Here is a 26941-nt window from a genome sequence, read left to right on the forward strand (position 1 = left end):
TCTGCACCCAAAATACAGGTAGTTCTCGATTTACGACCACAATTGACCCCCAAATTTCTGTGGTTAAGTGAGACATTTGTTAAGTGGGTTTTGCTCCGTGTTACGACCTTTCTTGCCATAGTTGTTAAGTGAATCACTGCAGGTAAGTTAGTAATACAGATGTGAAGTGAATCTGCCTTCCCCACTGACTTTATCCGAAGGTCACAAAAGGGAATCATATGACCCTGGGACACTGCGTCATAAATATGAGTCAGTTGCCAAGCGTCTGAATTTTGGTCAGCGAGACAAGTGAAATTTGCCTCGTTTTACAACCTTTCTTGCCACAGTTGTTAACTGAATCACTGCAGTTGTTCAGTTACTAACATGGTTGTTAAGCGAATCTGGCTTCCCCCATTGACTTTGCTCGTCAGATGGTCGCAAAAGGTGATCACATGACCCCTGGACACTGCAACCGTCATAAACATGAGCCAGTTGCCAAGCATCTGAATTTTGATCACATGACCAGTCATAAGTATGAAAAACAGTCATAAGTCACTTTTTTCAGTGCCGTTGTAACTTGGAACGGTCAGTAAACAAACTCTTCTAAGTCGAAGACTATCTGTAGTTTCAAAGCCAAATTCCCCCACAGATCTAATCGAGGCCCAAAAGATGCAGGTTAAAAGACTATAATTTTAAAAAGGATTTGTCTTACCCAGTCACTTTTATGTCATGGAAATGCACTGAGGCCTTAAAGCTTGGATTTGAGATATACGGTAGGTTCCTGACTTTACAAGCAGGGGGATCCAAGATGGCAACTTTAAGACTTGTGGACTTATCTAAAAAGATTAAATCACGGCAACTAGACCAAAGTTTATTAAACCGAGACGTTTCATTACTCATCCAAGTAACGCCTTCAGTCAAAATGAAAATGCTGGGTTAAGGCAGAGAGTCAGAGAGTAGTTGGAATGTACTAACTCTCGCCATACTGACTGCAAGGGGTTTCTCCCCCAAATGAAACACGATGTGTAAATCAAGACTCAATCATCCAGGCCAAAAGGATCTAAAAAGGTGAAATCATGTCAACTGGCCCGAAGTTACTTGGATGTGTATAATGAAACGTCTCAAGTTTAATACACTTTGGCCCAGTTGGGCCATGATTTCACCTTTTTAGGTAACTTTTGGTCTGGATGATTGAATCTTGATTTACGTATGATTTGTGGACTTCAACTCCCAGAATTCCCCAGCCAGCAATGCAAGTAAAAGGACCAGAGAGGAACACCGGAGAATCGCCCGCTTTAAAAACAGGATCACCTCAACTGGCACAACTGTAATCCCTCAGCGGATGGCATGGCTAATTTCCTTCAGGCTTTCTTGCCAGGGACTCTGCCCTCGAGTTTTCTCCTCTCTGTCTCTGCCCTTCAGGATATGAATGAGTGAATGAACCTTTATTGTCAAAGTACAACCATGTATACATTGAGATTGGCTGAGCCACCCCCAACTCACAGTGACAACAAACCCTCCATCTTATTACACCATGTGAGCTGATTGCACAACACACCGGCCTCGCAAGTCAATCATACATAAAGTGTCAGAATCCATTTATATCATATTCATAAATGTATGTTTAAAACATTATTCCCCCAACCCCCCATGGATTCTGCCATCTCCCGAGGAAGGAGGAGCGCATGTGGATTCAGCCTGCCTTAGGTTATTTCAAAGTCCAAGGGAAACCTTTTGAACTGAGGGAACAAAAGGGAGGGTTAGGGAAGAAGGCATCTGGCTTGTGTCTCCATTTGAATCTGTAAAGGAAGAAGGCAATAACCATAAAGATTCGAAGTTCCCTTTTTCCCACGAAAGGAAAATGATGGGGGGCTGACCAAATGGGGTTGAGGGAAGGGGGGGTTGAACCAGGAACTCTTTATAAAGTTTCAATCTGTAAAACAATACCAAGTCCTGTCTTGTATTTCCACAACCAAGCATGTCCTAGTAAAAATTCCTTTTGGACTAGAACTGACTCCAAGAGTTTTTGTTTTCCTAAGACGTGGATTGGGGTGGGTCCTGACATAAAGTTTATAAAATTATTTCCCGTTCAAGAGCCTGACAGCCCATGGATAAAAGCTGTTCCTTCAGCCTGTGTATGGCTGGCTATACTCCTGTATCTCCTACCCGATGGTAGGAGAGTAAAGAGGTACCGACCAGGGTGTGAGTCGTCCCTGAGAATTTTCCTCACTCTTCCAAGGCAGTGGGCCCTGGCGAGGTCATCCAGTGGTGTCAGGGGACAGCCCACAATGTTTTGTGCTGTGCTCACTACCCTCTGTAATACTTTCCTATCCGCGGCTGTCAGACCAGCATACCAAAACCACTACAGTACGAGAGGACGCTCTCTATAGTAAACCGGTAGAAGAAGGTCATTAGCCGTTGTTCTACCCTGTTCTTCCGCAAGACTCTGAGGAGGTGGAGTCTCTGTTGGGCCTTTCTGGCCACCTGGGTTGTATTAACTTTCCTATGCCCATCCCAACCTTAAATGGCAAAGCACAATTCGAAGCACAGAAGAGTCATTCCATTGGCATGATTGGTAAACCGTGAAGATTCAGACAAACGTCTGGTCTTCCTGCATCTCACCTAGCAAATCCGAGGTTAGATCGGGAATTTAAATTTAAAACAGCTGCAAACTGAGGTCATTCAAGAGACCACCTGTTCTATATAAAGCCCTGCAGGCCTTCGGGAGACTTCTGAATCCTCACCTGTGATGCCCCAACCTGCTTCCAAGTTCCAGATTAAAGTGGTTTTGACCTCTCGGGGCGGTGAGGGGAGATGGCGCCCCTTTGCTTCTTCCATCGTTTTATTCGCTTTTTATCTCTGCCGTTTTGAGTTGTTACAACTTTTCCCATTTAAATGCCTTTTGCACCTGTGTCCTTTAAATCATAACTCCAATGGGGGGAGCAGGCACATAATGCATTATTCTGGCTAACCCTGATTAGTATCCAAAGTTGCTGGATTGCTGAACAAAAATTGAAACTAAATAAAAGCATTTCAAAAATATTTTTGGAAAGCCGCATTAAGAACAAAGGGGGTGGGGGGGAGAGAGAATGGTAGAGACAGGACTGCTAGAAAATGCTTAGCTTCCCCCCCCATTTAAAATGCATGAATCCTTATAAGCAAAGATTATCTATCATTCTATCTATCTATCTATCTATCTATCTATCTATCTATCTATCTATCTATCTATCTACCTTCCTATCCACCTACCTATCAATCATGTGATGGGTGGAGCACCCGGTCTACCAAATATAAAGCAGTCTGTTCTGCGTTTCATTCTATTCAAGGAGCATCTGTGAATTTACTGTGAACACTGTAAATTCAAAATTTTGTGACTGACAAAGAGTTAAAGGGAGACTAGTATAGCTATAGGGACGCGGTGGCTCACTGGGTTAGGATGCTGAGCTTGTCGATCAGAAGGTCGGCAGTTTGGCGGGTCGAATCCGAGTGCCGCGTAACAGAGTGAGCGCCTGTTACTCATCCCAGCTTCTGCCAACCTAGCAGTTCGAAAGCACGTAAAAATGCAAGTAGAAAAATAGGGACCACTACGGTGGGAAGGTAACAGCGTTCATTGCACCTCTGGCATCTAGTCACACCGGCCACATGACCACGGAGACATCCTTGGACAAGTGCTGGCTCTTCGGCTTTGAAACTGAGATGAGCACCGGCCCCTAGAGTTGGAAACGACTAGCACGCATGTGCGGGGGAACCTTTACCTTTACCTTTAGTATAGCTATGGCCTCTATTGACAGGAGTGAGGGGAAGCCTGTGGCCTAAAGGTTAATACAGCAGCCTAACATGCAAGCTGCCCAGGTTTGAATCCCAAAAGGGTAAGACTAGCTGATGAGAGCTACAGAGCTTGAAATAGCTATACTAGTCTCCCTTTAACTCTTTGCCAGCCACAAAATTTTGAATCAATCAATCTATCTATCTATCTATCTATCTATCTATCTATCTATCTATCTATCTATCTATCTATCTATCTATCTATCTATCCATCCATCTTAGAAACTGCCCGTAGTGAACAAATAAAATATTAAAAGATAAAAACTGCCCATCAAATTTAGATAATGGCCAAAAATAGCTAAAATTTGACATTAAAAGCTAATTAAAAGGTGGAGGAAGGTCTTCAGGACACTAATCAGCCCCACGGCTGCATGCTCCTCTGTAACCCCCAAGCAAGAGGGCAGGGCCATGTTTTCATGCCTTTCTGGAAGGTGAGGAGAGTTGGGGGGGGCTGCCTCATATTTGGAGGGAGAATGACCCACAGGATGGGGGCCATGGCAGAGAGGTTCTCTTCCTAGACTCCACCAATTGAAGGCCTAACATACCTTCCCTGCCTAACCAGCTGGGATGGACCAATGCGATGGGATTGTGAGGACTGTGAGGAGAATAGAAAGCATGCTTCTGGATTTGTGAGTCTTCCATGACTGGAGGTTTTCAAGAAAATATGGCATCTACATTTGCGTGCAATGGATGCTGTAAGGACTCCTGCCAAGGGCAGGGGGTTGGACTAGATTTACAGGGGTAGGCAACCTTGGCTCTTTGATGACTGGTGGACTTCAACTCCCAGAATTCCTAAGCCAGCCATGCTGAGGAGAAAGGGAGAGGTTTCCATGCTGAGCCATGCTGGCTCAGGAATTCTGGGAGTTGAAGTCCACGAGTCATAAAAGAGCCAAGGTTGCCTACCCCTGGAACTAGAACACCTCCGAGATCGCTTCTAGTCCTATGATTCTAGGTATTTTTAATCTATTAAGACACTGACTGAAATCCAGTTCAAGCACGGAATTCACCTTGTACTTTTCTGATCTAGCCTAACACATACGGCTGTTGTGGGGAACAAACCAGGGCAGAAGCACAAGCGAGGCCTGCTAGTGCTCCTTACGGGAAAGTCAGAATAAGGCACAATAAATAGCTACTGTAAATCAATTTTACAGAAGCTAAGTTTGGCAGGTCAGAACTGTATCTTGTCTTCAGCTACGGCTCCTTTCTCCTCCCCACAGGCACAAACAAGGCCTCTGTTCCCCTCTGCTGCTGCTTGCCTCCCGCCCGCCCTATCGAAAGGCAAATTATAAATCATAACAATCTGAGTTAGTGCCAAGCAAGCCGTAACCCGTCCTCCAACCGGCCATCGAAAAATGTGCCATGAACGTTTGTCTTGACATCCGATAAGGAGCAGAGGGGCCCCTGAATAAAACAGGACCACCGACACTCTTAACAATACAAGCAGTCCTTGACTTACAACCTTCATTTAGTGACCGGTCAAGATGACCATGACCAAAATGATCGATGACTGTTTTTCACACTTATGGCCATTGCAGCAACCCCGTAAGACATGGGATCGAAATTTGGACGCTTCACAACCGACTCATACTTATGACGGCTCCGGTGTCATGTGATCACCTTTTGTGACCTTTTGACGAGCAAAGTCAACGGGGGAAGCCAGATTCACTGGACAATCCACGTTACTAACTTAACCGCTGCTGTGATTCACTTGACAACCGTGGCAAGAAAGGTGGTCAAATTGGAAAAAACCCGCAACTGATTTGTTTAGCAACAGAAATTTTGGGCTCAGTTGTGGTCGCTAAGCCGAGGGCTGCCTTTAAAAAGCGAACGTCAATTAAAAAGGAGAGCATTACTCATGTGCCTGCTGAGGTAACTGTAAGGTAGGTGGGTGGCCGGGTGTACGAGCTTGTTTCTACCCTGCCTAAATTTAAGCCGGTCACTTCCTGTAAAATCTCAGCACACCATCAGACCAATAATATTTTTAAAAAACACTCTTTGGAAAATTATTATTATTATTATTTATTGAACTTATATACCGCCCTTCTCCCGTAGGACCCAGGGCGGTTCACAAGGCAATTAAAACAACATTACAATACAAAAAGTTAATAACAATTAAAATAGATTAAATTATCCTTGATTAAAAATCTAAAACCTCTATAATTCTGATTTAAAAAACCCAATTACAATAAGTTAAAAATTAAAAATTCTCAGTCCTGGCCGGAAAGCTCAAAGAGCCAGGTCTTCAGGTCCCGGTGGAACGAACAAAAATCAGGGGCAGTCCTGAGCTCTACGGGTAACTGGTTCCAAAGGGCAGGTGCGCCCACAGAGAAGGCCCTGCCCCTGGGTGTTGCCCGCCGGCAATCCTTTGCCGGCGGCACCCTGAGAAGGCCCTCCCTGTGGGAGCGCACAGGACGAAGGGAACTTGATGCCGGCAGTATTTCCCTTAGAAATACAGATTCTAATCATTTCTTCCAGGAAATCTCTGCAAAATAAGGAGCCCAGGCAAAGGGAACACTGGCAAGGCTTCATTGCATCACCAGTGCCTTAAGCACTGCGGCCAATCAAGTCTTGCAAGGATGTATTTTATCACAGAGCCGTGGTGGCGAACCTATGGCACGCGTGCCCACAGGCGGCACACAGAGCCCTCTCTGTGGGCACATGCACCGTCGCCCCAGTCCTAGGCCTTCAGCTGGGTTTTATAAACCCTTTTTGCTTTAGGCCTCTGCCGCTGTGTGCAAAAAAAAAGGTTCAATCAATCAATTTCAACTTCTCACGGGGGAAAAAAAAGATCTCGCAAAGTTGGAACTGATTGATTGAACTTTTTAATCCCACCCAGTCTCCAGTTACCACCGCAGCCACGCCCACCCAATGGGCCACACCCACCCGGCACCCGGCAATTCATAAGTGGGTTTTGGGTTGCGGTTTGGGCACTCGGTCTCTAAAAGGTTCGCCATCACTGCCATAGAAGAACTTTCCCCTTTAGCTGCTCCTTCTCTCCAGCTCTCTTTCTTGGAGGACTGAATGGATAAAGGCTTGATAGCTTCTTACAATATAATTGGGTGCACTGAGATTAACTGTAAGATCCAAGTTTGCTGAGGCTAATTATTTTATTTATTTATTTATGAGTTCTATGCTGTCATCTCACCTAGAGGCGACTATTGGTTTGTATCCCGCCTTTTAATTATTTTTACAAATAATTCAAATTGGCAAACATATCCGTTCTTTATTTCTCCTTTTTTCTCCATTTTCCCCCACAACAACAACCCTATAAGGTAGGAGGGAGAGGGGGAGAGAGAGAGAGAGGGAGAAGTCTGATGTGGGGGCAAGGGCATCTGGTGAAGATGGTCCTCTTTTAAAATATCACTGGAGCTCTAAGGAGTTTCCAATGCATCCCATTCTTTGCAATTATAATAACTTATTCTATCGAATGCTCAACAGTGTTTGGTCAACCTCAGCAACTTTAAGACGTGTGGACTTCCAGAATGCCCCAGCCAATATGCTTTAAGATGGGCGGACTTCAACTCCCAGAATTCAGCATGGCTGAGGAATTCTGGGAGCTGAAGTCCACCCATCTTAAAGCAGCCAATGTTGACAAACAGTGTTCTAGAGAGCTTTTTATTTTTAGTATGGTTCTCTACCTGAAAAACGCTTTTAAGCAATAAAGGTTTGGCTTGGTGGTTTTTCCCTGGACAACAGTCTAATATAGATATATATCGTGCTTAGATGGTTCATTAACCCCATAGTTTTTTTGGGGTTCCCCACCTTACACCCTCTGGGGACAATCTCTGGTTTAAAATCTGGACAAGGGAGAACCATTCATGAGTAACTGTTTTCCAACAAAAGGCTCGTGTCCCAGATGGATAGCTCCTACATCTGAAGATTTATCTAGTTTTCCTTCTTTAGTTGGAATTTGGTGTTGTCAGCCATCTCCGTACAATTAATTTATTTTATAGGCAGTAAGCACAACCCTGTTTTTCTGATTTTTTTCACACTATAAACATGCAGCGCTCCCCGCTGTACAAGACTTTTATTTGTTTTGGGGTGAAGCCTTCAAAGTAGTGGAGCAAAAGGCTGAGTGCATGATCACACCACTGTGAAATGTGTATTTGCATTTTCAATCTAGTAATTCACACTTGCAAACAATGAAATTACCTTCCACTGCCGCTAAAGAAAGCTGTGTTATTATTATTACTGTTCCCTCCTTCATGCATATATGAGCTTTGCATTACAACACACACACACACACACACACACACACACACACACACACACACACACACACAGAGGTATGCAAAGATATGGGAATGGGAAGGTATAAGCTAGAATTTTAAATTGGACAGTTGTCTTCACATGAATTGTAGACACCAACAGTACAGACTATACATCTCACCATTGTATCATGAAGCAAAAATCGGCACATGTTTAGCAACCAGCATTATTTAGCATTGCTGACTTCTATTTTTAACTTAAAAGCTCTCAGCGAGCAGCTGTGTTAGTCTGCTGAAAATACAAAAGCCGTATTCAAATGACACCTGAGCCACAGGAGTTGCTGAAAACAGTGGTTTGTTTCAAACACCATTAAACAGAGTTTCCTGGGTTGGTTAGAGCAAGAAAGTGTAGTTAATGAAGAGTTCATGAAGATCTGGTTCTATTATTTGATAGTTCACCAAAAAAGGAGGAATGAAGAGAGGAGGAGAGGAGAGGAGAGGGAGACAGGGGGGGGGGAGAGAGAGAGAGAGAGAGAGAGAGAAAGAGAGAGAGAGAGAGAGAGAGAGAGAGAGAGAGAGAGAGAGAGAGAGAACACGCTCTTAAACCAATAAATTGTCTGATCTTTCGCAAAGTGTCTTATGGCACCTTAAAAACCTAATAAATTCACCATGCCATGAGCTTTCATGGACCAGAATCCATTTTATGCCTTTGATTAAACGGAAACGGACTAAGCCCACAAGAGTCACGTATGTTTATCTTGAACTTGCAACAATATCCTGTCATTTCAAAAAAAACAAAACACCACCACAAAATCCCAAATAATCTAATTCCAGAGGGATCACCACAGGCACATCTGTTACGGCAAAAGAAAGGAAGAATTTGGTGGCAACTTTAAATGGAAATAATTGGGGCGTGCGTTTTGCGAGCCTGCACTTACATCCCTGTAAATCTCTTCCTTAAGATGTCACCAAAGGCGCTATAACACCGCAATCCTTCCCTCTCCCCCCCCCCCCGGGTTATTTTTTTTTTTAAAAATGGAAATTAAAAGCACACGCCACAAACTCAGCTCTCCCTGAAGCACTGAAGCGGCAAATATCAAGGGCACAGGCTGGGCTGAACTGTGGAAAAGCACGGTGTGCAATTTGGCAGGGTGTGCGAGAGTGTGGGAAGCACACGCAGCTGGCTGGGCCTGGATAAAGGGGCGGCATGGCCTGTGACAAATGGCTGGCTGATACAAAAGAACCCGAGACGGTGACAGGCTGAAGAACAGGTCAATATCAAGCTGTCACAAAGCCCTTCCAGAAGCGTAATTAACTGCTTACTAACCTGGCATCATCATTCATTGTGCAGTGGTCAATGGGTGCCATGAAGCTTGCCAGCTTGCTGTGGACATGATACCTGGAAGGCCGGGGGGGGGGGAAGGGAGGGGATGAGAGGAGGGAAAGGAAAAGAGAAGGCATTAAGGAAGGGTTGAAAAGCTTTGCCCATCCCAGGAAAACGGGACTTTAGCTAGGGCTTCGTGGAAAAGAGCGTTTGTAGCTCTGAGTTGAACGCTGGGGTGCTGGGTGCTTTTTGAGCGTGGCTGTTTTCTTAAAGATGTTTTGTGAGCCAACTAGGTAAGATCATCAGGGCTAGAAGGGGGTGGGTTTGCAACGAGGAGGAGGAGGAGGACAACAACAACAACAACAACTCTGGGATCCTTGAAGCTCGCTCAGCTTGGTTGTTTTTTCTAGCAGATGTTTCATGACCCAACTAGGTAACATCATCAAGTCTAGAATGGAGTCGAGTTTGTGGAAAGGAGGAGGTGGAGGAGGACAATGGTGACAACAACTCTGAGATCCTTGGTGCTCTCTCAGCTTGGTTGCTTTTCTTGCAGATGTTTCATGACCCAACTAGGTAACATCATCAGGGCTACCGGTAGAAGGGAGTAGGGCAGTGGTGGGATTCAAATACCTGAACATCCAGTTCCCTGTGTGGATGCAGGCCTGGGCTTCCGAGGCCTAGAATGGACTTCCGGAAGTGACATCCACACACTTCTGGTGGGCCCTTCTAGGCCTGGGAGACCACCTCCAGGCCTCCGAGGCCTAGAACGGGCTTCCAGAAGCAGCATGGGTTCAGCCGGTTCTCCGAACTCCACAAAATTTAGCTATCGGTTTTACCGAACCGGTGCGAACCGGCTGAATCCCACCACTGGAGTGGGGTTTTGTGGAAAGTTGGAGGAAGAAGAGGAGAAGGACAATAACGATTCTGGGATCCTTGATGCTCTTTCAGTTTGGCTGTTTTTTTCAGGCATTTCATGACCCTACTAGGTAATATCATCAGTTACCTACCTACTTACCTACAACAACTTCAATTTTCAAACTCCACTCCCTTTAAACATTGGTGATGCTACCTAGTTGGGTAATGAAAGGTTCTTTATATATATTATTGTGGCACACCAGGCTCAATCAGATCAGTACCCACACAATGGTCCAGAAATGGAGGCTGCCTTGTGGCAGTCAAATTCTGCACAGTTGGTTGGATGTTTTCTTGGAAAGATTTTGACTGGTGGTTTGGAATGAGGTATCCCACAAACATTAATAATGTGGATGGCTGTGCTGAGCTCTATTTGCTGAAATACAAGGTAAAATGTCTACAGAAACCCTGACCTGCATCTTGGTGCTAATCTCCCCAAGCATGGAGAACCCCAACAAAGACAATGTAGATTGAAATATTTCATCACCTCTTTCAGGGGACTCCAAATTTGGCAATTTGTGGACCTCAACTGCCAGAAATCCCAGCCAACATGGCTGGCTGAAGAATTCTGGGAGTTGAAGTCCAGAAATCTTAAAGCTGCCAAGTTTGGAGAGCCCTAATCTATTTTTAACACTGACAGAAAAAAAACCACAGAAAGAACTAAACAGAATTGTTTGTAACAGGACCGCCTTTAGCTTTTTTCATAAAAGGAGGTGACTATAATCCAGAAGTTAAGAGGACACAAAACCACGTGTCTTTTTCTACTCACCGGATTTTCCTTCCTTTACTGGCTTTGGTGTCTACTTTCTTCCGAATTTTACTCCTCAACTTCTGGATAGCCAGCCACTGCCTACGGAAATAAGGAATGACAGTATGGAAAGGGCTTCTATCTCCTTCTCAAAAATGATGGAATCAACAATTGTAATCCAAAAAAAAGCCCCATCAGCTGCTGCCTCCATCTTCTGAGATGCCTTCATAGTACAGGTCAGGGGTAGGCAACCTTGGCTCTTTTATGACTCGTGGACTTCAACTCCCAGAATTCTTGAGCCAGCTATGCTGAGGAGAAAGGGAGAGGTTTCCATGCTGAGCCATGCTGGCTCAGGAATTCTGGGAGTTGAAGTCCATGAGTCATAAAAGAGCCAAGGTTGCCTACCCCTGGCACAGGTAGTCTTTGATTTATGACTGGTTGCCTAGCAACTATTCAAAGTTATGACCCATCTCCCTGGGGATACTTACAATCCAGTTCCAAAGTTCTGACAGTCACTTCCCACCCCCCGCCATGTGACTGCATGTTCGGTGCTTGGCAACTGACTTGTGTTTATGGCTGTTTGCAGCACCCCATGGCCACATGACTATATTTTATGATGGTTTTCGTTAAAAACTGGCATTTTATTTCTGGTTTTCAGTGAAAGGGCTGACAGCGAACAATGGGTTCACTTTATTATTTCATTAACCTGCTGCAAAAAAGGTTGTAAAATTGGGTCAGTCACATAGGTGACTCTCTTTACAGCCGTCATGACTTACAACCATAATGGGCAGGCTCCATTATGGCCGCACATTGAGGACTATCTGCGTTGTTCCCTTCTCAGGACCCTGACGTTGTGGCTTCAAGATCGGAGCTGTTGAAATTCAGGACCTGCAGCACCAACCTCAGATGGCTTGCCCACAATCACAGGTAGTCCTCGACTTACAACCACAATTGAGCCTAAGATTTCTCTTGCCACAAAAGACAATTGTTAAGTGAATTACGGCAGTTCTTAAGTTAGTGACACAGTTAAGTCAATCTGGCTTCCCCATTGACTTTGTCAGAAGGTCGCAAAAGGGGATCACGTGACCCTGGAAGACTGCAACCGTCATAAATATGAATCAGTTGCCAAGAGTCTGGATTTTAATCAGGGATACCACAATGGTTGTAAGTGTGAAAAATGGCCATAAGTTTCTTTTCCCAGTGCCGTTGTAAGTTAACTGTTGTAAGTCGAGGACTAACTGTAAAAGTTCTTTTAAAAATTAGAAATGAAAAAGAAATGCAGTGCTAAGGGGCAAATGCTGTATTTTCCCAATTCTAAATGAAGGAGAAAAAAGACAATATACATATACTTTTTTTACTTTTGTTTAATTAAGGATATTTATTTAATTACAGCTGTTGGCTAATGCACTGGAAGTGTGTTAAAGGAAACACAAAATGAAATTAAAAAAAAAAGAGAGAGAGATTCAAAGGGCTGAAACAGCAACTCACTGCTGAAAAACCAGTGGATGCATTTGGAAAAAGCCCAGGTGCGCTGGCAAAATGGTTTCATTCTTCTTAAAATATTGCCTGAGCTTCGGGTGCTGGGTGTCCAATATATTTGGTGGTTTGGCTCTAATGTCTCTGGTAAGCTCACTCTGCTATAATTTAATGGGACGGAGACCAAAACACCCCTGCACTTAAGCAGTTATTACACTGCACATTTATCTGACTTTACCATAAAATAGATTACAGCAATTAAGATTATATTAAGATTGTGGTAATTGGATTTTGAGATTTGCCTCCCTGATCCAGGGCTCCCCAACAAGTAAATCAGATGAAAGCAGTGCCATTTTGGGTCTTAAAATAAAAATGTTTGTAATTACAATTCCTCCTTCTTCATGGTTTTACCCAAGCCCTCTTCAGCTTGAACTAAAGGTGAGAGAAACTTTTTAAAACCTCTGTCCTATTTTTTTTCTCCTTGACCCAAATGTCAAAGTGATGTACCAGGAAAAAAAGGAGATTTGCAGGGTGGCCAAAACACTGAGCTCTGAACAAATGATACGACACTATTGTTCAAAAATTTTCAGGACACTCAACATTAGAAATACATGTAAATGGGCAAACTATATGAGGTGTTAACCTGCCCTAGTTTAGGGGGGAAAAAATCATGCCAGCCGTAGACATGTTATCCTAAGTTGGCAAACGTAACACAGGTAGTTTTTTACTTGCAACCATTCATTTAAATGACTGAAGTTACAACAGCACTGAAAAAAGTGACTTGTGATCGTTTTTTCACTCTTACAACCACTTTGCAGCATCCCCAGCGTCACGTGATCAAAATCCAGCTATTTGGCAATTGGCACGTATTTGTGATAGTTGCACTGTCCCGGGATCATGTGGTCACCATTTGTAACCTTCCCAGCCAACGTCGGACAAGCAAAGTCAATGGGGAAGCCAGATTCGCTTAATGACAGCATGAGTCACTTAACAGTTGCAGTGATTTGCCTAACAATTGTGACAAAAGTTGCAAAATGGGGCAAAACTCACTGAACAACTGCCTTCCTTATTAGCAATGGAAATTTTGGTCTCATTTGTAATCGTAAGTCGGGGACTATCTCTAAAACTGCATTTTAAGCATCTATGCCCATGTGCAGGGGTAGGCAACGTCGGCTCTTTTATGACTTGTGGACTTCAACTCCCAGAATTCCTGAGCTAGCCATGCTGAGGAGAAAGGGAGAGGTTGCCATGCTTGAGCCATGCTGACTCAGGAATTCTGGGAGTTGAAGTCCACGAGTCATAAAAGGACCCAGCTTGGGTCCTTCATTGCAATTATTACAGAGATGCTCATGAATTTTACATAGCACCTAGTCTTCAGAAATTTCCAAGAAGAATAAGATAGGTTTTACACTGAACTTTTTTTTAAGACACGCCAATAAAATACAAGTATAGTGAAATATTTGCCTTGTAGCAGTGCAGGAGATATCGACTTCATCAGGTTAGTATGATCCTTACTTTCCAATTTAAAGTTTGGGATTCTGCATTTAACTAAGTGGATTATGACATACTGGTAGTCCTCGCTCAATGAATACTTACTGGGTGATCATTTTAACTTACAAGTGCTGAACGAGTGGTTTTTAGGACCAATCCTTGAAATTCTGGTTGTTGCAGTGTCCCTGTGGTCATGTTATTGTAACTGGCAATATGGTGTCCAGTTCACATTTACAATGTTGCAGTGCCTCATGGATATGTGGAAGCCTCATGGACTTCACTGCCAGCTTCTGACAAGCAGTCAGTGGGGAAGCCAGCAGGAGGTTGCAAATGGGGATCATGTTTACGGGATTCCTTTAATGACCACAACTGGAAGCAGTGTTGCTAAACTGTGTAGTCACATAACATTGTGCTTTACAACTGTGTCACTTAACGACAGAAACTCCAAACCCAATTGCTTTTGTTAACCGAGGACTACCTGTATTTATATCATTTCCCTATTTTTTTTGTGCTTTCTGATCGACCGTTTGATCCTTTCATGTAAATGAATAAATATGTACATTCAAAAATGTGATCGTTCGTTGTACTAACCCTTCTCTGGACTGTAGCAACTCAGAAGCTCAATGTGTTGGCAGGATGTCTGGCTGAAATAAAAGTCTTTTTCAATCTAAGTGCAGCTTCCTTAATTTGAAAAGGAATAGATCCGCTTCATGAATCAGTCTGTGTAGACCAGGGGTCCCCAACCCATGGTCCGCGGACCAGTACCAGGCCACGGCATGCCAGCCACCAGTCCCCACAAACAAACAAAGCCCCATCTGTGGGATGCAGGTAGCACACATAATCACGCCACCTCCGGTCTGCGGAAAAACCTCTCTCCATGGAACCGGTCCCTGGTGCCCAAAAGGTTGGGGACCTCTGGTGTTGACATACTAGGTCTGAAAGATGGACCGGCTGGCTTGTATTCTTTGTTCTCAATAAACTGCAGGGACTGTTTAGAAGTGATAGGGTTTGGGGCTGATAACATGTGTGGTATGGATGACCAGCTATAGGGATCCATGGTGAATCAGCCCCAACAAGCTTCTTTGGCTCCAATCAAATACTGGTAGTCCTTGACTTACAACAGTTCATTTAGTGACTGTTCAAAGTTACAACGGCATTGAAAAATTTGACTTTCACATCCCCATGACCAAAATTCAGATGCTCGGCAACTGGTTTCATATTTATGACCGTTGCTGTGTCCCAAGGTCACGTGATCACCTTTGGCAGCCTTCCGACAAGCAAAGTTAATGAGGGGAGCCTGGTTCGCTTAACAGCCGGGTTAACAACTTATCAACTGCAGTGAATAATCACTTAACAACTATGGCAAGAAGGGTCGTAAAACGGGGCAAAACTCACTTAACCAATGTTTCACTTAATGGAAACTTTGGGCTCAATTGTGGTCGTTAAGTCGAGGGCTTCCTGTGCCATCTTGAGCTCTGCACTGTTTCACTTGCGTTGAAAAGAGGAAAAGTTTTGCCCTCCAAATTGAGAGCTCTGGATTATCATCTGCTGCCACCCGTTTAAAAAAGGCTGCGTGGTCCTGGGCTCGTTCCCGCTCTATGCATCCATCTCTGCCTCCTTCCCACATAGGTTCTGACGGGGGCTCATAATTAATATCAAAGGCAAGTTAGTATAATAAATAGCAGCAACATAAAACATAGAGACAAGCAAATTACTAAGAAAGAAGTATGATTCACGGGGGTGGGAGCAGAATGAGGCTTTATTCTTATTTATTTTAGTTGGTTTTTTTTTACCCTGCCTTTATTATTTTTATGAATAAATCAAGGGAGCCAATATACATAATATTCCTTCCTCCTTCTGTTTTCCCTACAATGACCAGCCTGTGAGGCGAGTTGGGTGGAAAGAGACTGACTGGCTCAAAGTCACCCAACTAGAACTCACCATCGCCTGGTGATTAGGCCCAAAGTCACCCGTTTGGGACTAAAACCTGCAGGCTCTTGGTGGTTAAGGCCTAAAGGTGGTTAAGGCCTAAAGTCACCCAGCCAGCTCTCATGCTTAATGTGGGATTTGAGCTCACTTTCCTGGTTTTCTAGCCTAGTGCCTTAACCACTAGACCACACTGTTTTTAAAAGCAGACCCTCCACACAAAAAAAAGGGTCTGGGGGAGGGAGAATTTACTAGATTTATCTGAGACATATTAGTCAACATTCAACCAGGATGGACAATGTATGTTTAACGTTGGCTTGATACATGTTGTGCACGTTTTTAATTATTTTCTTGTCTTGTGCATAATCTTTGCATTTTTATTTCTGTAGGGTTTTTCTTGAAATGCGTAAAATTTATTAAAAGAGAGAGAGAGAGAGAGAGAGAGGGAGAGAGAGAGAGATCTGAAGATGAGCCACCAGCTGTAGAGCCTCTATCTCAGGGGTGTCAAACTCGCAACGTCACCTGACGTGTTGCGACGTGTCGCTTTCCCCCCCCCCCATTGCCGGCAATGGGGTGGGCGCGGTTTCGGCATGACGCATCTGGCCCGCGGGCCGGCAGTTTGACACCCCTGCTCTATCTCTTGAGAAAGGCCTACCATGTTGATGCTCTTACCTGCCCATTGCAACTTGGTCGTTTGGATCCAAGGAACTGGTTTTGCGTTCAATAAGTTCGCGGAGCAGCTAGAAGCAAGAAAAAGGGAAATGGCATTGAGAAACAGCAGACCAAGGCCAAGCTGGAAGGGTTGTTTGAATGTGCAGGTAAGGATCAAGGTAATCTTTCCTAGATTTGCATCACGCCTTCTGAAGCTAGGAGCCAGGCTTTCCAAGAACGGTTCTCCGGACTTTTCCTTCAGTTCTACACGTCCTAGAGAGAATTATCCTGAATTATAACTTCTTGTTTTAGAAAAGCAATTTGCTTGTCTTCCGTTTCTTGACTCTTAATCTGTATTGTTACCCTCTGACCTAGTGTTCTGTACCAGCCTGCTACCGGCCCTGCAGCAAAAGCAGGGACAACCCCTTTACAAACGGCAAGAGGCTGGAATAAAGCCTGCCAAATTTATTAACATAAAAACAGAGCAAGACAAGACACCAACCATGAAACAGGAGCTATGAAACAGGAACTATCCAAGCGGTTGCCTTCAGCAAACCAGCCCTCCCAGACATTCCCCTTATATAGAGTTCAGGGCGTGGCTTCTCTCTGCCTCCTTCCGAGAAGCCCCATTGCCTTCCTCTGTTTACTCCTAATTGACTGCCTCCTGCGTCGGGCGTCCTTAAACAGGGCCAGCTGTGGGTCATCTTCATCCACGCTGTCAGGCTCACACAGCTGGGTCTCCGTCGTGACCAAGTGGGAGGGGCCCGGCTGAGGGCTCTGCGGAGCCTCAAGGCCATCATCAGCAAGCTCTTCAACACCCCCCTCCTCCTCCTCTGAGTCGTCCGACCCAACTGCCGAACCCACAGGCTGACCCTGAATCACAACACCTAGTTAAATTAAGGCAGGGGTCTTCAAACGTGGCCCTTTTATGACATGTGGCCCTTTTAACTCTGGGAGTTGAAGTCCACAAGTCTTAAAGTTGCCAAGTTTGAAGACCCCTGCTGTAGTTCTATGTACAAGTAATCCTCAACTTAAAACAGTCCACTTAGTGACTGTTCAAAGTTACAAAGGCACTGACAAAAATGACTTAGGACCGTTTTTCACACGGCCATCGCAGCATCCCCACGGTCACATGATCCAAATTCAGCCACTTGGCAACTGACTCATATTCATGACGGTGGCGGTTTCCTGGGGCCGTGTGATCCCCATTGGCGACCCTCTGACAAGCAAAGTCAATGGGGGAAGCCAGAATCACTTTTATAACTGGGTTACTAACTTAACAACTGCAGGATTCATTCAAAAACGGTGGTAAGAAAGATGCGGCAAAACTCACTTAACAACTGTCTCGCTTAGCAGTGGAAATTTTGGGCTCAATTATAGTCGTAAGTCAAGGACTATCTATAACATTTCCTCTGCAAATGACCTGCTATCCCAGTGATGGGCACAGTGTTCTTGAATAATGTAAAAAAATACTGAAAAAAATCTACCCAGCCCGATTATTTTTTTAAAATAGTTGACGACTGTTTCCTACCCATTCAGGAATCAATCATTTTATCTATGCCTCTGTGCTGTGTTCTTCTATATAGATAGCTTTATTGATTATTCCCCAGGAACCTATTTAAAATTTGATAAATAAATAAAAATAAAAACTTACGATACGATGATATGGGGCAAGGCCAAGAGGGAAGACATACTGTAGCTTCGCTCCCTGTTCGATAAGTGAAACTTAAATCTTGGTAAAGTCTGGTGAAGTTTCTCAACCTTGGTAACCTTAAGATGCACGGACTCCAATTCCCAGAATTCCCCACCCAGCATGGACTCCCTAGTCCAGGGGTCTTCAAACCCGTCCCTTTTCTGACTCATGGACTTCAACTCCCAGAATTCCTCAGTCAGCGTGCCAACATGGCTTCCTCAGCCAGCGCAGACTTCAACTTCCAGAATTCCCTATCTAGTACGGCTAGCTGAGGAATTCTGGGAGTTGAAGTTCATACATCTGAAAGTTGCTAAGGTTGAGAAACTCTAGTCTGGCATCTCTAACATTTAGTGTTTACTGAACAAATTGTTGTTGTTGTTGTTAGTTGCAAAGTCGTGTCCGACCCATCGCGACCCTATGGACAACGTTCCTCCAGGCCTTCCTGTCCTCTACCATCTTCTGGAGTCCATTTAAGCTCACGCCTACTGCTTCAGTGACTCCATCCAGCCACCTCGTTCTCTGTCGTCCCTTTCTTCTCTTGCCCTCAATCTTTCCCAGCATTAGGCTCTTCTCCAGTGAGTCCTTCCTTCTCATTAGGCGGCCAAAGTATCTGAGTTTCAGCTTGAGGATCTGGCCTTCTAAAGAGCAGTCAGGGTTGATCTCCTCTAGGACTGACCGGTTTGATCGCCTTGCAGTCCAAGGGACTCGCAGGAGTCTTCTCCAGCACCATAGTTCAAAGGCTTCAAATATGATACGTTAATAAAAGCAAAGCTATAAAACCCTTCCTCCTGAAGACCTAACTCTCTTTATTCTTCCCTTGAAAGAAAAATAAATATAACCAGCCATTTAAAAAGCATCCCATGACGGTTCTTCAGTTTATTTCACTCACTCTCCCCACCAAATTATTACGATTGTGGCAATTATATTCCGGCTTCTTACAAGTGTTTTGTTCCCAAGGCTAGGGAGAGAAACCAAGGAAGCCCAACCAGCTTGCTCCCTCCACGCGGTTTCTCTGATTGATTCTCCCACATCGTCCTGGCACGCAATTTATCAGTTTATCTCCTCCACTTCATCACCGTCACTCCTGGCAGCTAAATACAAGATCCAAATCCACCTATACGGAGATGGGTAACACAGCGAACCCGTGTAAAGATAGCTGAGCGCTGTAAACAGCTGCCCTGGAGGGCTGGGCTGAAAAGCAGCCGATACTGTAAGGCATGGAGGAGGAATTCCTGATTATTATTTTTCAAAAAATCAAAATAAAATAACCTTTGGAGGTGTTTCTTCCTATTCTGCTGCCCCGATTTCATCATTTTAGTTAATTGTTTTAGAGCAAATGTCACCAAGTATTTCCTTCGGGGGGGGGGGTGTTAAAGCGAGCTTGCTAGACAAGGAATGTTTATCTTCTTGCAGAAAGTGATGATCTGTTAAGACTTTTAATAAATGTGTTAGTCTTTAAAGACAGGATTTTTTTTCCCCTACTTCCCCCCCCCCCACACACACACAAAACCCAATGTGTGTGAGGTTTTTTTTTTCTTCCTTTGACAAAGTAAGTATTCTTATCTTTTTGGCCATTGGTTCTTAGACTGTGGAACCAGTCGATTTAAATAATAAATAAATAAATAAATAAATAAATAAATAAATAAATAAATAAATAAATAAATAAATAAATAAAATTAAAAAATAGTAAATAAATAAATAAATAAATTTCGAGCCCTGATCAAGAGGGAAAATTGGCTGCGTTTGAAGTCATTTTTATTTTTTCTTTCTTTTCTTTCATTATTTTCCTTTCCTTTTCTCTCGTTCCTTCCCTTTCTTTCCTTTTGTTTGTTTTTTCTTTCCTTTCTTTCTTTCCTTCCTTCCTTCCTTCCTTCCTTCCTTCCTTCCTTCCTTCCTTCCTTCCTTCCTTCCTTCCTTCCCTCCCTCCCTCCCTTCTCCTCTCTCAGGAAGCTCCATTAAATTCTTATGGTTCTACCATCTGAAAAACCCTGGTTTAGGCTACATGTTATATGAAGTCAATTTATGACAGTGAATTGTGACAATTCATGACCCTGTCAATTCATGACAAGGAGTTGGTTTTCACTGGGTGGCAGGCGAAAAGTCAAAATCAGGACATTAGGAACAAGTAGACCTGAGGATCTTAATAGAGCTGGGAACGTCGAGTTTGAATCTTAACTGGTCTGCAAAAGTTGCAGAAGCCGATCTTACTAACGCTCTGGGGAGTTTGTTGTTGAACCTAAACAGGGCACACTAATAATAGTACAGGTAGTCCTTGAGTTGTGACTGTAATTGAGCCTGGAAATTACGGTCATAGGTTTGGACGGTTGTAAAGCAGGCCATCACATTTGTGTAAAGCAAGTTATCATGTGACTGGACCTGATTTCACGATCTTCTTAGCGGCCATTAAGTCAACAGGGCAGTCATAAAATGAATGTGGCAGTCATTAAGTAAATCCATTGGTTGCTATGGGCCATTTTTTCTCCCAGCAACTGGACGTAAATGCCGGTTTTCCCCCAGGGAAAAATGTCATAAATCGCACTCATGTTACTGTGGGGTGCTTGCACATGGCCATATACGGCGGGTTGCCAAGTGCCAAAATGCAGTTATGTCACCCTGGAGGGGGGATGTCGTAACTTCAGAACTGGGTCGTAAATCCCTTTTGGGGAGTCTGTTGTAATATCAAATGGTGACTTAGCAACCAGTCGGTAAGTCGAGGACCACCTGCAATAAAATAAAATTACAGTAAATTTACCAGCATGGAAGGGAAGGGAAGTTACCCACAGGGGAAAAAAAAAAGATTGCTTGCGCGTAGGCGTGTGTGCACACATACACACAGACAAACAATCTTGTAGCATTCCATTTTTGAAAAAAATATAATTAGATTTTCTGCCTTTTGGTCCACAGCCTCCCAGCCAGCCAGCTTTTTCCCCCTCCCCAGATGGATTCCAGAGCCAAGCAAGGGCTTCGAAATACAGGATAAATGATAAACTAATTTACTGAAAGAACTAGTCCTCTTTTTTTCATTCTAGCACAGACGTCTAAAAAACAGGAAGAAGAACAAATATCCCCTGTCCTCCCCCTGAAGTTGTAATATTTCATGAGGCTCAGCAACTCCAACGGGAATTTATTAGCCAAAACAGAAAAAAACCTAGCCAGGCCCACACGTACTCCCATTAGGGATGACAAATAAAGTCTCCCGGTGTCAAACATAAGGAAATCACACTCATAGCATTAAAAAAAATGTTTTTTTAAAAAATGTCTGGGAAAAGTGACTGCTAAATCCAATTGTCTTCTTCTCCCCCACCCCAGGGTCCTGCAAAATGGGCACCATTTGACTTTTTTCTTTCAAGCCTGCAGCTTGGTTTACTTGCATGAGTCATCTCAGTAAGTTTCTATTCCCAAAAGTGCCCAAAAACTAGCTGAAAGAATGGGATTGTTAAGTGGGGACAAAACTCAGAATTCCACCAGGTGACTTAACTGTATTCTTAATTCTATTCCATAAACATTTTCTACTTCCCATCCTAATACATCACCACCTTGATTATATTCTCTGGGCTAGTCAATAATTCAAACCTATTTTCTAATAGGGAGTTTACATTTTTTCCCCCCTTGTACATCTCAATCTTCCATATAAAACAGATTAATCCCTTATTTTTGCTATTTTCCAACTATTTTAAGAACATAGTTAAGTAACTAATAGGTGTATTTTAGATATTAAAATTTTCATGAAATGAGATAAAGGAAATTTGGGTCACCTGAAAGCTAAATACTACGGATATTAAACTGGAAATATGTAATTAAAAATTAAAATTAGGTAAAATTTAACAACAGGACATGGATTTTGTTTATCAAGATTTATCAAGATATATATTAGCAAAAAAAGAATTCCTCCAGGTGGACAGGCGTGTAATCCATCCTCCCCAGGCAGAATGGGGTAGGGTAGGGTGGGGAAGAGACCGATTTTTCTTTCCACGTGTTGCATTCAAAGAACTAATAAAGGGGAAACTAGTATATTGAAGACAGAAAAGACTAAACTCAGCTTCCCCAATCAGAACCAGAAAACAGCCTAAAAGGCAGTCCCTGACTTACAACCGGTCACCTAATTGTGACGGACCCCTCCCTCAAAAGGTACTTATGACCTAGTTCTTAAATTCTGATGGCTGCACTGCTCCCGTGCCATTGATATGGGTGCTCAGCAACCAGCTTGCCTTTACAGCTGTTTATAGCATCCCTGTTTCACGATCACGATTATATCACACTGGTGCAAAAACAAGTGCCAAAATAATATGGAATAAAAGTAATTAGGAATAAGGAGTAAAAATAACAAGCAGTAAATAAGTAGGAGCCTTGTGTAGGAGCCTTGGTAGAGCAGTGGGCTAATGCCTCCTTAAGTAATACCAGCTGCCTGCAATTAGTGCAGGTTCGAGTCCCACCAGGCTCAAGGTTGACTCAGCCTTCCATCCTTCCGAGGTAGGTAAAATGAGGACCCAGATTGTTGGGGGCAATTAAGCTGACTTTGTAATAATGCCGCTTGGGGTGTGTGTGAAAGCCCTAATAAGCAGGCATATACATAGAATTGAAGGCTATTGCTAAGCACATTGGTTTGTGCTTAAATTGTAAGCCGCCCTGAGTCTTCGGAAAAGGGCGGGATATAAATGGGATTAAAATAAAATAAATAAAATAAAGAAATAAGGAATCACCTGGAAGGGGGGGGGGCGTATAAATTGGTTTAATAAAGAAACATACCTAGACATGTAAATTTAATATATACTGCTCAAAAAAATAAAGGGAACACTTAAACAACACAATGTACTGTATTTAATAGTAGGATGTCTTATCTTGTGTTCCCTTTATTTTTTTGAGCAGTATAGAAATAAACTCATCAGTAGCCCAGAGCTGCACAGGGTTGTTTAAAAAAAGAAAAGAAAAAGAAAACAACGTGAACGATCATGAGCAGGAAAATGCAAATTTTAATCAGTCACCTAATCTTGCAAGCCATAGCTGATGGTGCAACCAATGACTGCTTGGTATGATAAGGAGATGGAACCTCCAACGTCAGAAGCAGTATAGCTGACAGCACCTGTAGTAGGGAGCAGTAAGAAAGGGCAGCTGCCTGCCAGCCCTGCCTCCAAAGATTGGAATGGGCCAACTCCCTACGGCCAGCTCTTTATTCTACTTTTATTTCTTCCATGACTCTGAATTTTGTTTACCTCATGTTTCTGTCATTCCCTCCTCTTTCCACTTCCCATTTCACAGAATTGGTGAAAAATGATTTTACTTTCTATTTTGCATTTATTTTATTTTAAAATTCAGAGTGTTTGTCTGTCTGTTTTCTAATGGGCAAATGAACACAATATGATAGCAGTATTCCAGTATTTGAGGGGCTGCCACAAAGAAGAGGGGAGTCATGTTATTCTCCAAAGCACCAGAGGGCAGGACGAGAAACAACGGTCGGAAACTGATCAAGGAGAGAAGCAACCTGGAATTAAGGAGAAACTTCCTAACAGTGAGGGCAATTAACCAGTGGAACAGCTGGCCTCCAGAAATCGTGGGCGCTCCATCACTGGAGATTTTTAAGAAGAGGCGCTAGACAGTCACTTGTCTGAGATGGTATAGGACACAGGTCTGCAACCCGTGGCTCCGGAGCCGCATGCGGCTCTTTCAGCCATCCCCTGCGGCTCCCAGTCCTCTGCCATGTGCAGTCCAAAAAAAAAAAAAGTGGGACTAAAAAAGTTCAGCCAATCAATTCAAATATGCAGGGTAGGTGCATATCTCGCCTTGGCTCCACTCTTCAGTCAAACCCTGTTCTGCGCATGTGCGTATGTACGCACATGTGCACACATTTTTTGCGGCTCCCAGTTTTTCCTTTTGTGAGGGAACCGGTTCCGAGTGGCTCTTTCACTGTTTCAGGTTGCTGACCCCTGGTATAGGATCTCCTGCTTGAGCAGGGGGCTGGACTAGAAGACCTCCAAGGTCCCTTCCAGCTTTATTCTATTCACTAACTCCCCACAGGACAATTTAACAATTCAGTTTAATTATTTAAAATAAATATTTTAATTTTTGTCATTCACATAGATGTCTCCAAGGTACCCCAATCTAGCTACAGGCAGTCCTTGACGTTCAACCACAATACAGGCCAAAATTTCCGTTGCTAAGCAAAACAATGATTGAGTTTGGCCTCATTTTACGACCTTTCTTGCCAGAGTTATTAACTGAATCGCTGCAGTTGTTAAGTTAGTAGCACGGCTGTTTAGTGAATCTGGCTTCCCCATTAAATTTGCTGGTCAGAATGTTGCAAAAGGGGAATCACGTGACCCAGGGGCACGGCAACCGTCATAAATGTGAACCGTCTTGAGATTTGATCACGTGAACAAGGAGAGGCTGCAATGGTTGTAAGTATGAAAAATGGTCATAAGTCGCTTTTTTTCAGTGTCGTCGTAACTTCAAATGGTCACTAAGTGAACGTATTTACTTGAATAATTGATATGGCCGCCTACTCACCCTCAGAGACTCTGGGTGGATTACAAGCAGTAAAAACCCGATACAAAAATAAAAAATAAAAAAAAATAACCATCCCACCCACCTGGCAATAAAACACGGTCAAATAAGCCACTTGATGGGCTTCATCCCAGTATAGAAGGGGTCTTCAAACTTGGCCACTTTAAGACTTATGGACTTCAACTCCCAGAATTCTTCAGCCGGCTGGCTGAAGAATTCTGGGAGTTGAAGTCCATAAGTCTTAAAGTGGCCAAGTTTGAAGACCCCTTGCACTATGGATTCCCCAGGCCAAAATCAAGTCTTCAGGGTTGTTAAGTCTACAGGAGTACCTGTAGCTGGTCACTACAGGACGTTGGAAGGCGCAAACCAGTGGAGTTTTTTTTCTTAATTCTAACTTTAGAGAGATAATGGGAAGGCTGATTCCGCCTCCCCACCCCCCCACCCCCGCTGCGGGAGATTAGAGGTGGATTACATCTATTTCTCGCTCAGCAACAACCTCCCGGGGAAGGGAATCTCCTCCCGCTGTTGATGAGTCCCGGTTGCTGCTTGTTAACTGCCCAAAGCGGTGACAAGGTGCCGTTTTCTTCATAGACTATTAAGAGAGACCCCCCAAACTAAGCTTTAAAACGTGCTATTAACCATCTACTCAGCCATTCTGGAGATGCACGCGGATGATAATATTCCTGCATTGCCATTAACCTATGCAACGGCTGCAGGCGTTGCCAATTTTGTGCAAAAATCCTAAACGCCGCCTAATGAGAGTCATGAGATCAACTGTCCATATTAATCACTCACCAGTTTAATTAAGGTAAACCGGCTTGTCAGAAAGAGAGCCGGGGGTGTGGGGGAGATGCAGAGATAGATTCTCTCTCTGTCTCTTACTAATGTTGGCTTGCAGTCGCTGGCTGGGTGGGTTTTGTTCATCACTCCTCGAAAATGGAAGATCAGAAATTTCAAATGGAGATACAGAACATTTGCAGCTTTTAGACTTAAGAGGCATTGCGTACTCCTCACGTGCCCTCAAGTCAGGACTGGAGAGAAACCCAAATCAACTAACAAATAAATAAATAAATAACCCCACAAAAATGGTTGCCACCTACCTCCAGGAACCGGTCACTATCTTTGGTCACACAAAAGTTCTTAAGGGGAGGCTAGGCAAGATCGAGATTCCTCATTATCGTTCTTAACACTCTGTAGACAATTTTAACTACCCTGGTCTTTCTACCCTTGAATGAAAGGTGACATCAAGTCATAGATAGATTTCTGAACATGTATACTGGGCCAGTGGTGGTCAGGAGGCAATATCTTGCCAATTTAGACCAAGCTGAAATAGCTAACTCAAACAGAACCATTTTAGTACTTGAATGGGAGACCACAAGGTGATCCTGAGACTGAAGGTTCAATTGAGAAATCCACCCAAAATGCCCAGAAAGTTAACAGTAGTAAAAAAAATTGACCGTGTTGTGTCACCAGGGATGGGGATGGGTGGGACAGAGGCGGTTATTGTTTTGTTTTGTTTTTTAAAATCTCCATATTGTGTTTTTAATATTTGCAAGCTGCCTAGAGTCGCTGTGAGTGAATAAGCGGCTGTATAAAATTTCTAAATAAATAAATAAATTCTTCAGACTGTCCAGAAATTGATACTGACATGGCCACAAAAACTGACACAAGTTGAGTTCTACTCAAAACGTTGAGACTTTTTTTTTAATTAAGGCTATGTTGATAAAAATGAATGGAGATAGAAATGGAGGATTTTTTTTCACGATTCAAGATGTTCTTTCAGAGTGTTTCAGGTTCTCCTTCACTGAGCAAAGGTTGAAATGATAACAAAAAAATTCAGAAGCCCAAAGACACATGAAAGCCGAGGACCTTCCAAAGTTGTGATCAAAGCAGGTTTAATTAGATGCAAACATAAAGGTTAGGGTCAAGTCTCTCTTGAAACATCAGGATTCAGTTCCTGGTGACTTCAAAGACCCATTTGTATACTGCAGAGTAAGTCAGTTTAATCTAGGGGAGGGGTAGGCAACCTTGGCTCTTTTATGACTCGTGGACTTCAACTCCCAGAATTCCTGAGCTAGCCATGCTGAGGAGAAATGGAGAGGTTTCCATACTGAGCCATACTGGCTCAGGAATTCTGGGAGTTTTATTTTTTTATTTTTTATTTTAATTCCATTTATATCTCGCCCTTCTCCGAAGACTCAGGGCGGCTT

General features: G+C 43.5%; 1 protein-coding gene across 1 annotated transcript in view; it reads right to left on the bottom strand.

Moving 5' to 3' along the window:
- Positions 1-26941, bottom strand: part of AATF (apoptosis antagonizing transcription factor) — a gene marked incomplete at its 5' end in the record, with an annotated part of 117019 nt that overhangs the window by 17696 nt on the left and 72382 nt on the right. The window contains 3 exons of the mRNA XM_081346588.1: positions 9340-9411; positions 11018-11098; positions 16562-16629. Coding sequence (XP_081202714.1) covers positions 9340-9411; positions 11018-11098; positions 16562-16629 — 221 coding nt within the window. The remainder of the gene's footprint in view (positions 1-9339; positions 9412-11017; positions 11099-16561; positions 16630-26941) is intronic.

Source organism: Vipera berus (genome assembly GCF_964194415.1).
Source record: "Vipera berus genome assembly, chromosome: 1".
Classification (NCBI taxonomy): Eukaryota; Metazoa; Chordata; class Lepidosauria; order Squamata; family Viperidae; genus Vipera; species Vipera berus.